Genomic DNA, 14,558 nt, shown 5'->3' with positions numbered 1-14,558 from the left:
TGAGGCCCTGGGTTCGATTCATTAGCACCACATAAGCAAAAAGAAAAAAGCCGGAAGTGGCGCTATGGCTCAAGTGGTAGAGCGCTAGCCTTGAGCTGAAGAGCTGACGGACAGCGCCCAGGCCCAGAGTTCAGGCCCCATGACCGGACCCCCCAAAAAAGAATTCATCATATCTGCAAATTCTCAATCTTAAGAAGGACTCAGTGGAAGCACTGAGAGATAAGTTTTACTTCAACTCAGGGTGGAAAAAACAGTCAAGCTTTTTCGTTTTTGTTTTTGTTTTTTTGGGTCTGGTCGTGGGGCCTGAACTCTGGGCCTGGGCACTGTCCCTCAGCTCTTCAGCTCAAGGCTAGCGCTCTACCACTTGAGCCACAGCGCCACTTCCGGCTTTTTTCTTTTTGCTTATGTGGTGCTGAGGAATCGAACCCAGGGCCTCAGGCATGCAAGGCGATTGCTCTACCATTGAGCCACCTTCCCATCCCCGGTAAAGAGCATTTCTATAACATGAAACTGCTAATCTTGTCTCAGTTTTGGCCTGGGCTAGTTTCAAATGATTCTTTTGATCTTGGCCTTCCAGATAGCTAGGAGTATAGGCATGAACAACCACACTTCAACCCTTTTTGAGAGACCAAATACATATAAAGAAGTTTAGCCACATCAAAAAGCCTGTAACAGCCAGGTGCCAGGGCTTACGCCTCTAATCCTAGCTACTCAGGAGGCTGAGATCTGAGGATTGTGGTTCAAAGCCAGCCCGGGCAGTAAAGTCCCTGAGACTATCTCTAGTAAACCACTTAGAAAATGGGAAGTAGCACTGTGGCTTAAGTGGTAAAACACTAGCCTTGAGCTGAAGAGCTGAGGGACAGCACCCAGGCCCTGAGTTCAAGTCTAGGATGACCAACAACAACAAAAAGCTAGATTATAGGCAATGTTGAAGTGGTAAGAGTGCTAGTTGAATGAGCAAGCCAAGTAAGCATGAGGCCCTGATTTCAAACACTGGTACTGATAGTTCAAGCTCCACGACCAACAAAAACAAACGCAAAAACCTGTCACTTTTTTTTTTTTTTGCCAGTCATGGGGCTTGAACTCAGGGCCTAGGTACTGTCCCTGAGCTTCTTTTGCTCAAGCCAGCACTCTACCACTTGAGCCACAGCACCATTTCCAGCTTTTTCTCTGTATATGGTACTGAGGAATCAAACCCACGACTTCATGAATGCTAAGCAAGCACTTTACCACTATCCCACATTCCCAGCCCGCCTGTAACATTCTTCTATCAAAAGTCTCACATTTTCCTAGCCATGGAGGATCAAGGTTCAAAGCCAACATAGGTAGAAAAGTCTGTGAGGCTTCATCTCCAAGTAACTAGCAGAATGCCAGAATGAACTCATGACTCAAGTGGCAGAGCACCTGATGTGAACAAGAAAGCCAAGCTAGAGTTAAAGCCCTGAGTTCAAGTCCTAGTATTAGCATACATACACACACAAAGTCCTAGGTTAATATATGTGGTCTTTCCTAGGACTCCACTAGCTACATGTCTGAAGTTCTACTTTCTACATTACTGGTTCAGTAAAAATGTATAGTTTCAGCTGGGCTCATGCCTGTAATCCTAGCTACTCAGGAGGCTGAGATCTGAGGATCACGGTTCAAAGCCAGCCCAGGTAGGAAAGTCCATGAAATTCTTATCTCCAGTTAACCACCAGAAAACAAGAAATGGCATGGTGGCTCAAAGTGGTAGAGCACTAGCCTTGAGCTGAAGTGAAGAGCTCAGGGACAGCACCCAGGCCCAGAGTTTAAGCCCCATGTCGACCAAAAAAAAAAAAAAAAGTACAGCTATAGTTACCTGAGGAGTAGTAGGTTCCAGATCCTTAATTAAGTTATAAGCTTCTTGTACATCATCTGAAATACAAAACATGGGTAGTTATGCTAATCTATATGCCTGAAGCCATCCCAAGAAAAACAAACAACTACCAGAGAAGGGTAAGGAAAACAATGGAAAATGAGTAGAGAGAAAAGGCAAAGAGATAAGGGGAAAATCAAAAACAAGAGAAAAAAGGTGGGCAGCAGAAGAAGAGAGAGAAGATAGAGAAAGTACACAACAGGAAGCACTACTAAATCAGTTTTGTCTTATGAAGTTGGTACAGATAGATCTTAGGAAGAATTATGAATTTAACACATACAACAAATAGTTCAATTAAATATTCTAAAATATGTTGTTATAAGAAAGAACAAGACAAATTTTTCTAACCTTGACGAAGATAGTAAATCACTAGGTTTAGCCTGGCTTCGGGAATCACGTCAACCAGAGGAGGTAAGACTTGCAAGGCCCCTTCACCTCCCCGGAAAACCACCTAGACATTGAGAAATTCTGTTACTGCTGCCATATGTAGGTACCATATGTTAGTGGAAATGTTAATCATGAACTGGGTTCAGTCACCATAGCTCTGGGTCACTTAACATACTGGGAACTTCTACTGTTGGTTAAATTTAGTATTACCTTAAGTGATCCCATGCTTTTTATCCCATTCTTTTCCTTCCCTTGATCCTTCTAATCATCCTATGTTAACTTACTTCCACTGTGGCTAAAACCTATCTCTATCATCACTGTCTTGTTTCCCTTCTTCATCCATAGTACTGCAACTTTCACTCATAGTACTACATCATTCATACACTGCATCTTTTTTTATTTTTTATTTTTATTTTTTTACCAGTCCTGACGCTTGAACTCAGAGCCTGGGCAATATATCTGAGCTTCTTTTACTCAAGGCTAGCACTCTACCACTTGAGCTATAGCGCCACTTCCAGCTTTTTCTGCTTTGTGGTACTAGGAATTGAACCCAGGGCTTCATGCATGCTAGGCAAGCACTCTACCACTAAGCCACCTTGTCAGCCATACACTGCATCTTATATTTTTTCATTGGTGTTTGTTGCACTTTTATTTAGTATGCACCCAGCCCCAAGAACTGTGACTGATGTTGCCATCATGTTTATTTCTAAAAGAATATGTTTTTGAAACTATATGCAAATGACCCTGACCTTATGGAAGGAAAACTATTGATTACATTATGGCAAGAAATAGAATAAAGTAGGACTTTTCTTCTTTGTTCTTGGGTGTTTTTGCCTCCAGCAAAGCCTAAGGCTAGATGTACAGATTTCATTTTCTCCTCATAAGAATGCAGAAAATAGCCAGGTGCCTTACACCTGTCATCCTAGCTACTCAGGAGGCTGAGATCTGAGGATCACAGTTCAAAGCCAGCCCGGGCAGAAAAGCCGTGAGACTCTTATCTCCAATAAACCACTAGAAAACCGCAAGTGGCACTGTGGCTCAAGCAGTAGAGCACTCGCCTTGAACTGAAGAGCCCAGGGACAGCGCCCAAGCCCAAAGTTCAAGCCCCACGACTGAAACCACTCCCCCCCAAAAAAAAGAATGCAGAAAATCTTTCTTGATTTTGTTTTCACCCTGCCCTGCTTTTTTTTTTTAATTTTTAAAAAAAATTTAAATTTTTTTTTATTATTGTGAAAATACTGTACAGAGGGGTTACAATTACGTGGGCAAGATAGTGAGTACATTTCTTATCAAGCATTGTAGCCTCCTCCTTTGTTTACCCTTCCCATCCCTTCCCATCCTCCTTCCCCCCCTAATCCTCCCCCCACCCAAGTTGTAAAGTTCGTTTTTGACATGACAACTTGTACTTCTCATTGTTGCAACAGGTCCACCTGTATCCTTATTTAAACAACTTGTTTTTCCCCTTCCCCTCCACAAATTATACCGACATCAAATACAGTGAAAGCAGGGGTTATACTGTGAGGGAGGGCCTGCCTTGCTTTTTAAGATGTGTTTGTCTATATTGGTGCTGTGGATCAAATCTAGAGCCTCATGTATGTTGAGTATGTACATTATCTGCCAACGAGCTATACCCTCATCCCAGAAAACAAATAAAATAGCTGATAATTAATACAATTTTTTTCTATCTAGACATTCTACATAAAAAAATCCATGATAAACTGGGTGCTGGTGGCTCATGCCTATAATCCTAGCTAATCAGGAGGCTGAGATCTGAGGATTGTGATTCAAAGCCAGCCCAGGCAGCCGTGAGACTCTTATCTCCAATTAACCACCAAAAAACCAGACATGGCACTGTGGCTCAAGTGGTAGAGCGCTCACCTTGAGCTGAAGAACTCAGGGACAGGGCCCGGGCCCAGAGTTCAAGCCCCATGACCGACAAAAACAAACAAACAAACTCCATGATGACTTGGTCTCCAGCATCACAAAAGCAACAACAGAAGATGAAATTTATATATAACCTTTTTGAGCCTCTTATCGCTTTCCTCTATCTCTGCCTTTCAGAGTTATTCTGAGGATTAAATGAGTTGAAGTGGGCTAAATGGGTAGCACATGGTAGGTAATATTTAATTCAGTAAATACTCAGTGGCATCTACATGCCTGTTCTTAATAAGCACTTGTTTCAGCAGAAATATGTCACTCCCATATTAACTATTACAAGTATGGAGGAGGTGCCCTTCAAAGAATAAATGAATGAGTATGTCATCAGATGATCATGAGTGCCACAAAGAAAAGCTTTAAGAACAGTAACACACACACACACACACACACACACACACACACACACACACACACACACACACACACACACACACACACACACACACACACACACACACACACACACACACACACACACACACACACACACACACACACACACCCCTTGGATAAAGGGACAAAAAGTTTCACAACCAAGTCTAGTGGCCCAGTTGAGTATATTGTTTCACATACATGAAGAAATTCTCAGGTGTGAGCCACACAATCTCGTTTCTATCTTAGAACAACTATTTTGCTTATCTTTTTTTGTTCCTCTGCAATGTCCCCTCTCTTGTCAAGGATAATTCCTCCACCTATCTTCCTGATCCCTCCACTTCTACCACCATCTAGACTTTGTTTCCCCATTAGTCATCCTTGTCCTCAAACTTCCCAGAACACTGGCCCAACTTCTCCACTTTAAACACACAGGATTTTTGTTTTCTTCAACACTCTTCCACTTGGTTGCACTGTTGTCTCTGGATAGTGCCCTGTTTTTCTACTTCAAAAGTATGTTGCTTGGGGGGAGGGGGGAGGCGGGGAAGGGAAGTGAAGGGTAAACAAAGGAGGAGGCTGCAATGCTTGGTAAGAAATGTATGCATTATCCTGCCCATGTAATTGTTGCCCCTCTGTACAGTATGTTCTCAAATAAAATAAAATACAATTAAAAAAAAAAAAAAAAAAAAAGAGTCTCATGGAGGCAACAATGCTCGAGAGGAAATGTACTCATTATCTTACTCATGTAACTATAACCCTTCTGTACACTATTTTTACAATAAAAAATTAAAAATGCAAAAAAAAAAAAAAAAAAAAAAAAGTATGTTGCTTATTGCTTCTAAGTCATATCTGCCCTCTTATTCTTGACGACCCCAAACTGGTTTTTGTTCCCAGTACACTAATAAACTTACTCTCCCAAGTCACAAATTAACCCTTTTAACTAAACCAAAGGACGTTTCCTTCTGTTTTCTCCACGTTTGCAGTTTCCATAGAAACTGAGCTACAGGATGACAATTACAGCCCCATTTTCTACATGCTTCCTACAGGTTGAGAATCCCTAATCCAAAAGTCCAAAATCTGAATTTTTGAGTACTGACATGATGCCACAGTGGAAAATTCCACACATGACAGGATGTAGTCAAACTGCAGGCTCATGTCAGGAATGGTGGCACTTGCCTATAATCCCAGCACTCACAGGCCGAGGCAGATGGATCTGGAGTTTGAGGTCAGCATGGGCTATGCAACAAGACCTTGTTTAAAAAGTAAAAAGAAGCCGGGTGCTGATGGCTCATGCCTATAATCCTAGCTACTCAGGAGGCTAAGATCTGAGGATCGTGGTTCAAAGCCAGCCCAGGCAAGAAAGTCCATGAAACTCTTATCTCCAATAAACCACTAGAAAACTGGAAGTGGCGCTGTGGCTCAAGGGGTAGAGAGCTCGCCTTGAGCTGAAGAGCTCAGGGACAGTGCCCAAGCCCAGAGTTCAAGCCCCATGACTGGAAGAAAAAAAAAAGTAAAAAGAAAAAAAGGGAGGCGGGTTGGGAAGGTGGCTCAGTGGTAGAGCGCTTGCTTGCATGCATGAGGCCCTGGGTTCGATTCCTCAGCACCACATAAGCAAAAAGAAAAAAGCTGGAAGTGGCATTGTAGCTCAAGTGGTAGAGTGCTAGCCTTGATTTGAAGAGCTGAGGGACAGCGCCCAGGCCCAGAGTTCAGGCCCCAGGACCGGACCCAAAAAAAAAAAGAGCTAGGTGTTCTACTTTTCTCCATTCTACATATGAGATCACTTAAAACAAGCAATGTCAAGTCACTTCCTTGAAGTTACAAAGCCTTATACCTTGTGTAGTATGATTTTAACTGCAAGTTTGTCTTCAACAATTGATATCCTTAACCATTTATACTGCTGCCACATTTTTCAGGTTTTTATCAATTGTGGGGCTTGAACTCAGGGTCTGGGTGCTGTCCCTGAGCCTCTTTGTGCTCAAAGTTAGTGCTCTACCACTTAAGCCACAGTGCCACTTCTGGTTTTTGAGCGGAAGTAAGAGTTTCACTGGGACTTTTCTGCCTAGTTGGGCTTCAAACTGCAATCCTCTGATCTCAGCCTCTTGAATAGCTAGCATTACGGGCGTGAGCCACTGGCACCTGGTTATTTTTCAGGCTTTAAAAAAAACTATATATGAGGGGCTGGGAAGGTGGCTCAGTAGAGTGCTTGCCTTGCATGCATGAGACCCTGGGTTTGATTCCTCAGCACCACATAAGCAGAAAAAGCCAGAAATGGCGTTGTGCCTCAAGTGGTAGAGTGCTAGCCTTGAGTTGAAGAACTGAAGGACAGCGCCCAGGCCCACAGTTCAGGCCCATGGCCAGCAATAAATAAATAAATAAATAAATACATAAACACACACACACACACACACATACACACACACACACACACACACGCACGCACACATATGAGCAATGTGTTCATTTAGGGGAAAAAATCTTATATACAGTATTTCAAATTGAGAAAGAAATTTCCATATTCTTATCTAATTCTACTTTGCTAAGATAATTTCTATTTACTTAATTGCTGAAATGTCTTTTCCAGTCATCTAGACAGAGAGTATTTCTTTACCTTGAGCTGGCTATTATATTCACCTGGGAAGCTTTTAAAATATTGGACCTGGGGGGCTGGGAAGGTGGCTCAGTGCGCTTGCCTTGCAGGCCTGAGGCCCTGGGTTCGATTCCTCAGCACCACATAAGCAAAAAAAAAAAAAAAAAGCCAGAAGTGGCGCTGTGGCTCAAGTGGTAGAGCACTAGCCTTGAGCTGAAGAGCTGAGGGACAGCACCCCGGCCCAGAGTTCAGGCCCCACGACTGGACCCAAAAAAAAAAAATTGGACCTGGCCCCCAACTCAAGCATTAAATAAAAATCCCTGGAGGGCTGGGCGTGGTGGTGGACACCGCAGTCACCTCCTTGAGAGGCTGAGGCAGGAGGATTGCTGGAGTAGAGGACTTCAAGGCCAGCCTGGGCAACATGGAGAGATCCTACCACCCCTCCCGCTGGGAGAGTGATATTTTAAATTCACTTTCTCTCTCCTACAGTAAGGAGGCATTCCCGTGGAGAAAGCAGCATTTGCTGAGGCATTTCCTTTCATTCCCATTCTAATTGCTATGATGTACCCAAGTAGACTTAGGACTGAAGCCAGGAAATAGTTACTCACCAGATTGTGCCGGATGAGTTCTTTAGCAAATTCAAAGGGTGATGAAGCGTTGTCCATCAAGCTTTTGAGTTCTGCCTGCAATACAAAAAGGAAAGACTGATGAAAGTAACAGAGGTGTAGCTTTTGTTTTTGGTTTTTCCTTTGTGCTGATGCTGGGACTTTAACTCAGGACCTGGGCAATGTCTCTGAACACTTGATCGACCTCTTCACTTCCAGCTTTTTGTGGTTAATTGGATATAAGGAGTGTCACAGACTTTCCTGCCTGGGCTGGCTTTGAACTGCAATCCTCAGATCTCAGCCTCCTGAGTAGCTAGGATTATAGACATGCACCACAAGCACCCAGTCCAAGGTGTAATTCTTTTTTCTTTGTCTGTCCTGGGGCTTGAACTCAGGGCCTGGGTACTGTCCCTGAGCTTCATTTGCTCAAAGCTAGCACTCTACCACTTGAACCATAGCACCACTTCCAGCTTTTTCTGTTTATGTGGTACTAAGGATTCAAACCTCATGCAGGCAAACATTCTACCACTGAACCACATTCCCAGTTCCCAGAGGTATAATTCTTAACTCACATGTTTTACAAAATGCTTTCTAGTTTACAAAGACTAATATTTACTCTCATTTAGCCTCATGACTCTAAGTCAATATACTTGTTATTGCTCACACTTTAACAAATGAATATAATGGTTCGGTGTCTTAAGCTTATACTTAGGTAACAAGTTTGAAAACAAGTGCTCTCAAGCCTGAGGACTCCTCAAGAGGATCTTCATTTTCAGTGACAAGTGTTTAGGAGAAGCCAAGTGCTGGTGGCTCATACTTGTAATCCTTGCAGCTCAGGAGGCGGAGATCAGAGGACCAAAGTTTGGAGCCAGCAAAAAGAAGTGAAGCTGGCTGAGAGTTTGGCTTAGAGGTAGAGTGCTTGCCTAGCATGCATGAAGCCCTGGGTTCAATTCCTCAGTACTCACATAAATAGAAAACACTGGAAGTGGGGCTGGGAAGGTGGCTCAGTGGTAGAGCGCTTGCCTTGCATGCATGAGGCCCTGGGTTCGATTCCTCAGCACCACATAAGCAGAAAAAAAAAAAAGCCGGAAGTGGCGCTGGGGCTCAAGTGGTAGAGTGCTAACCTTGAGCTGAAGAGCTATGGGACAGCGCCCAGGCCCAGAGTTCAGGCCCCATGACCAGACCCCCCCAAAAAAAGAAAAAGAAAAACACTGGAAATGGTGCTACGACTCAGGTGGTAGAGTGTTAGCCTTGTGAGGAAGAAGCTCAGGGCAGCTCCCAGGCCCTGAGTTCAAACCACAGAACTGGAGGAAAAAAAGAAGTGAACCTGTAGCTCAAATGGTAGAGTGCCAGCCTTGAGCAATAAAAGCCACTTAAGTGAGGGGCTGGGAAGGTGGCTCAGTGGTAGAGTGCTTGCCTTGCATGCATGAGGCCCTGGGTTTGCTTCCTCAGTACCACATAAGCAAAAAAGAAAAAAAAAAAAAAGCCAGAAGTTGCACTGTGGCTCAAGTCGTAGAGGGCTAGCCTTGAGCTGAAGAGCTGAGGGACAGCGCCCAGGCCCAGAGTTCAGGCCCCACAACTGGACTATAAAAAAAAAAAGCCACTTAAGTGAGTGTATGCTGAGTTCAAGCCCCAGTACACAGACACACACAGACACACACACAGTGTTTAGGAGCTGAGCCTTTAATGAGGCTGATTCTTCAACTTCATTTAAATCACACTACTCAAGTATCGTTGCCCTTCAGTTTTAGAATGCACTAGGTCCATTAGTCTCTTCTGCATTCTTTCCCCATTAACTCACCTTAAAACAAAAAGTCACATCTCCATAAGTGTTTTCACTGAGGCTTGAGGCCCTCTATCCCCTTCCCCGACTTTCCTTTCTTCTGACCCTGCCAAGCCATGCTTCAGAGTAATCTTCCTCTTATTTTTTCTGTCTCCACCAGTGAGTCACTAAGCTTTCTAGATAAAATCATGGCATTCTTGATTGTTCTCTCTGTGTCCCCCAAGCTCATTCTGCCTGATCTCAGCTGGGAGCTCACGTCTGCTCAGCAATCCTTTTATTCATCTCTTGTCCACAGCAGCAGTTCTCTCATTTTGGGTAATGCTAAGCTGGCTCAGCAGTTTTCCAGCTTTTTGGACTCAAGATCCTTTTTATATTCTTAAATTATAAGGACCTCAAATATTTTTATTGAAAAACTAGATTAACCCACAAAAATTTACTGAGAAGAGTGGCTGTTGGACCTTTCTCACAAGTTTCTACAAAGTCTGGCTTATTAGAGGACAGCCAAATGGGCTGGGCAGATACTCAGGATGACCAATGAGATGCCAGGCCAAAAGTGACTGAGGTGCTTGTAAGCATATGCTCACCTTTGGTCCTCAGGCTCCACCCAGACCTGAGCCCCTCTCATCCCTGGAGTTGCTGCCATACAACTGGCCCCTCCCTCTCTCCATCCAGATCCACCTGGGCTTCCATCTACCTCACTTCCTAACCCTCAGACCCTGCTGCTACCCAGCGAGTACAAGGCTCTGGGTCCCAGATCACATTTTTTCCCCCTACTACTGGGGATTGAACCCAGGGCCTCACACTTTCCAAGAGAAAATGTCTTATCATTTGAGTCACACCCTCCAGACTCATTGTTTTATTCTGTTTTTGAGATAAGGTCTCAATAACTTTGTGCTGGACTTGAGCTCATAATTCTCCTATCTAAGTAGCTGGGATTATAGGTATGTACTACCACACCTGGCTCCAGATCATATTTTGATAATCATTGAGCTAGAGTATTCAAGTTGATGCTCATACTGAAAACTAAAAAAATGAGATAAATTGTTTAAACACACACACACACATACACACATTTTCTTAGGCACTCTTCAATGATGATTAGAAAGTAAAGCGGCCGGGCACTGGTAGCTCACACCTGTAATCCTAGCAATTCAGGAGGCTGAGATCTGAAGACCACAGTTCAAAGCCAGCCCAGGCAGAAAAGTCTGTGAGACTCTTTTCTTCCATCATTCAACTTAACAATGGGAAGCAGAACTGTGGCTCAGGTGGTACAGGGCTAGCCTTGAGTGATTAAAGCTCAGGGACAGCGCCTAGGCCCTGGGTTCAAGCCCCAGGATCAGTGTACAGGTGTGGGTGCAGACACAAACCACAAAAAAACTCAATATGTATATCATTAGTTTCCTACAGAATCATAGTGGCAATGACTACAGGGTATTAATGAAGCCTCACAGATGACAGAGCTTAAGAATATCTTGGAACCTGTAAGGTAATTCAATTGTAGTTAAGGCAATTAGAAACATATTTGCATCCCTACCTCAGCTGCTTTGCCATTGTAAAGTCGAAAATGATTACAGGCCTTAAGATTGAGTGCGATGGTGCTATCAGGTATTTGCTGAAGGTAAACAGCTAGAACCTCTTGAGACACATCATAGTAATCCAACTTGTAGTAGCAGAGGGCCACGTAAACGTTGAGAGCCAGGTACTCTCTATGTGAATGAAGGGGGAGAGATGCAGGATTAATAGTTTAAGTGTTCCTCAGAAATGCTGTCAGACTACAAAGCTTGGGTAGACAAGGACAGGACAACTATTTGCCTTGCAAGAAAGCAAGCAAGATAGAATCAGTGCATTTTTTCTCTATTTGCTTTGTCATATATATTTCAGTACATTCAGTTTTTACTTTTATTTATTATTGTGTTTGAACTAGGTTCTTCCTATATTGCCCAGACCAACCTCAAATTGGTGATCTTTCCCCCTTAGACTCCCCAGGAGCTAGGAATTACAGGCATGTGTTACCTTGCCTGACCTTTGAGGGGTGCTCTGATGTGAGCGGAGTACAAGATAACAACTAGAAAAGCAAGGGAAAAGGTTATGCTGCTCATCCTGAGATGTGAACACAGGCTACAATGAAGTATAAGCAAATAAGCACACAGTGTACAGGGAATAGCTAATGATGGCAGGTAGGCCCAAAGACTGGTAATGAAAACTGGCCGGAGACTGGAGGCAATTCAGGAGGAAGGAGGGAAGGTGGATGAGATCTGGAGACGGGAGAAAGACAAGGGGTAAGTGGTGAAGTTGGATGTTAATTCTTCAGAATCATTTGTTTCTCGTTCTTTCTGCAAATATTTCCTCCTCTCTCTGTTTTCCTCTCTTTCCCCCTTCCCTCCTTTCTTCTTTCCGGCACTGGGCAGTGAGTCCAGGGCCTCCTGTTAAGCCAGTCTGCCATCACTTGAGCCTTGTTTTTGACAGTGGTATAGCCACGCGGCCAGCTTTAGTTAGTTAGTTGCTTTAGTTAGTTTTTCAGGTATTGTGCTTTTGCTCTAGCTGGCTTTTCATCACAATTCTCCTATATTCACCTCATAGGGAGCTGGAATTAGAGGCGTAAACCATCATGCCTGGCTTCTTCTTTTGGCATAGTGTCTCACTAACTTTTTGCTTAAGCGGGCCTCAAGCCACAATCCTCCAATCTCTACCTCCAAAATTGCTGGATTGGTTTTATTTTATTTTTGACACCAAGTCTTGCTACCTTTGTCCAGACCAAACTTGGGACTCTCAATCTTCCACTTCCTAAATAGCTAAATTATAAGAGTGCCCCATGACAGTCCAGTCAACACATTTTTGTTTGTTTGTTTTTGCCAGTCCTACGTCTTGAATTCTGGGTCTAGGCACTGTCCCTGGGATTCTTTTGCTCAAGGTAAATACTCTACCACTTAGCTACAGTGCCACTTCTACCTTCTTTGATTAATTTATTGGATATAAGAGTCTCATAAGAGTTTCCTGCCCAGGCTGGCTTCGAACCATGATTATCAGATTTCAGCCTCCAGAGTAGCTGGGATTAAAAGCATGAGTCACCCACTCCTGGCTTAGACAATGCATTTTTAACAGGGGTGATATCACTCTCAAAGGTGCAATAAAAAACAAAAGGATTGGGCTGGGAAGGTGGCTCAGTGGTAGAGTGCTTGCCCCACATGCATGAGGCTCTGGGTTCAATTCCTCTGCACCACATAAATGGAAAAAGCCAGAAGGGGTGCGGTGGCTCAAGTTAAGGTAGAGCACTAGCCTTGAGCTGAAGAGCTGAGGGACAGCGCCCAGGCCCAGGGTTCAAGTCCCACAACCAACAACAACAAAAAAAGGATAATTATTTTACATGAAAGTACATACAGTAATACATATAAATGTTTGTAATTAAATATATTACAACAGCATGTATTTATTGGTATAAATACCAGTATATCAGGAGGAAACAAAAGGGCCTAAAAATGGTCCTTACATGGGTGATAATTTTTTTAAAAATAGAGAAAACTAAGCTTAAACAATCTGTAAAGAAATACCAGAGCCAGCACCAGAAATACAGCTCACGCCTGTAATCCTAGCTACACAGGAGGCTGAGATCTGAGGATCACAGTTCAAAGCCAGCCGGCAGGAAAGTCCTTGAGACTCTTATCTCCAATAAACCACTAGAAAACCAGAAGTGGCGCTGTGGCTCAAGCAGTAGAGCACTCACCTTGAGCTGAAGAACGCAGAGACAAAGCCCAAGCCCAGAGTTCAAGCCCCAGGACCGACCAAAAAAACAAACAAACAAACTAGATAATCAAGTAAACAGATTAAACTCATGGAGTTCTAGATCCAAAGAATACTAGTTACTCAGCCAAACTACCTATAAAAGAAACTAACAGGCCGGGCACCAGTGGCTCACACCAGTAATCTTAGCTACATGAGATCTGAGAATCAAGATTTGAAGCCAGCCCGAGCAGACAACATCTGGGACAGCCCGCGCAGACAACATCTGGGAAAGTCTTGTCTCCAATTAACCAGCAAAAAGCTGAAAGAGGAAGTATGGCTCAAGTGGTAGAGAACCAGCCTTAAACACAAAAGCTAAGCAAGAGCTTGAAGCACTGGGTGCCCAGTGGCTCACGCCTATAATCCCAGCTACTCAGGAGGCTCAGATCTGAGAATTGTGGTTCAAAGCCAGCCCAGTCAGCAAAGTCCATGAGACACCTATCTCTAATAAACCACCAGAAAAACCAGAAGTGGTTCTGTGGCTCAAGTGGTAGAGTGCTAACCTTGAGCTGAAGAGCTGAGGAACAGTGCCCAGGCCCAGAGTTCAGGCCCCATGACCGACAAAAAAAACAAAACAAAACCAAAAAACCCTGAAATTAGCAAAATGAGACTAGGACTAGGTATGAAAGGCCACAGACCTGTTATCCAGCAGTATTCGCTTATATATATCAATAGCTTCTTGGTAATGAGATCGCATATAGTGGATTGAGGCCAAACTGAGCTGATCTTCTGTGATATCTTGAAGATTTTGATGAAAGTTCATTAATTTTTTCTCATCATTGAACTAAAATTGTAGGAGAAAAGACACATAAAGATCCATATTAGTGGAAACACACTGTTGGTGGGAATGTACATTTGTGCAACCACTGTGGAAATCAGTATGGATTTGCCTCACAATACTAAAAATCAATCTACCTTTTGACTCTGCTGTAACACTCTTGAGCATATATCTGAAGGAGGGTAAATCAATTCACAAGATAAATACCTGCATTCCCATCTTTACTGAAGCTTTACTCATAGCAGCCAAGCTGTGGAATCAGCCTAGATATCCAACAACCAATGAAGAAATAAAGAATGTATGGTATGTATATACAATGGAATATAATTTGGCCATTACGAATGAAATTGTTTACAGGAAAATGTATAGAACTAGAGATCAGATTGAGATAGCCAAGCTCAAAAAGCCAAGTATCCCATGTTTTCAACTTATGTGGC

General features: G+C 43.3%; 1 protein-coding gene across 2 annotated transcripts in view; it reads right to left on the bottom strand.

Annotated features, from left to right (window-relative positions):
- Ift56 (intraflagellar transport 56) overlaps positions 1-14,558 on the bottom strand; it is a 47,062-nt gene that overhangs the window by 18,301 nt on the left and 14,203 nt on the right. For both annotated transcript variants that reach the window (XM_069996879.1, XM_069996881.1), the window contains exons 6-10: positions 13,982-14,127; positions 11,101-11,272; positions 7,787-7,861; positions 2,243-2,345; positions 1,838-1,893 (exon numbers count right to left, since the gene is read on the bottom strand). In XM_069996879.1, coding sequence (XP_069852980.1) covers positions 1,838-1,893; positions 2,243-2,345; positions 7,787-7,861; positions 11,101-11,272; positions 13,982-14,127 — 552 coding nt within the window. The remainder of the gene's footprint in view (positions 1-1,837; positions 1,894-2,242; positions 2,346-7,786; positions 7,862-11,100; positions 11,273-13,981; positions 14,128-14,558) is intronic.

Source organism: Dipodomys merriami, unplaced genomic scaffold (assembly GCF_024711535.1).
Source record: "Dipodomys merriami isolate MVZ:Mamm:240054 unplaced genomic scaffold, mDipMer1.0.p SCAF_5, whole genome shotgun sequence".
In the NCBI taxonomy this organism is placed as follows: Eukaryota; Metazoa; Chordata; class Mammalia; order Rodentia; family Heteromyidae; genus Dipodomys; species Dipodomys merriami.
Note: the sequence above shows the minus strand (reverse complement) of the source record. Positions and strands in the feature narration are given on the sequence as shown.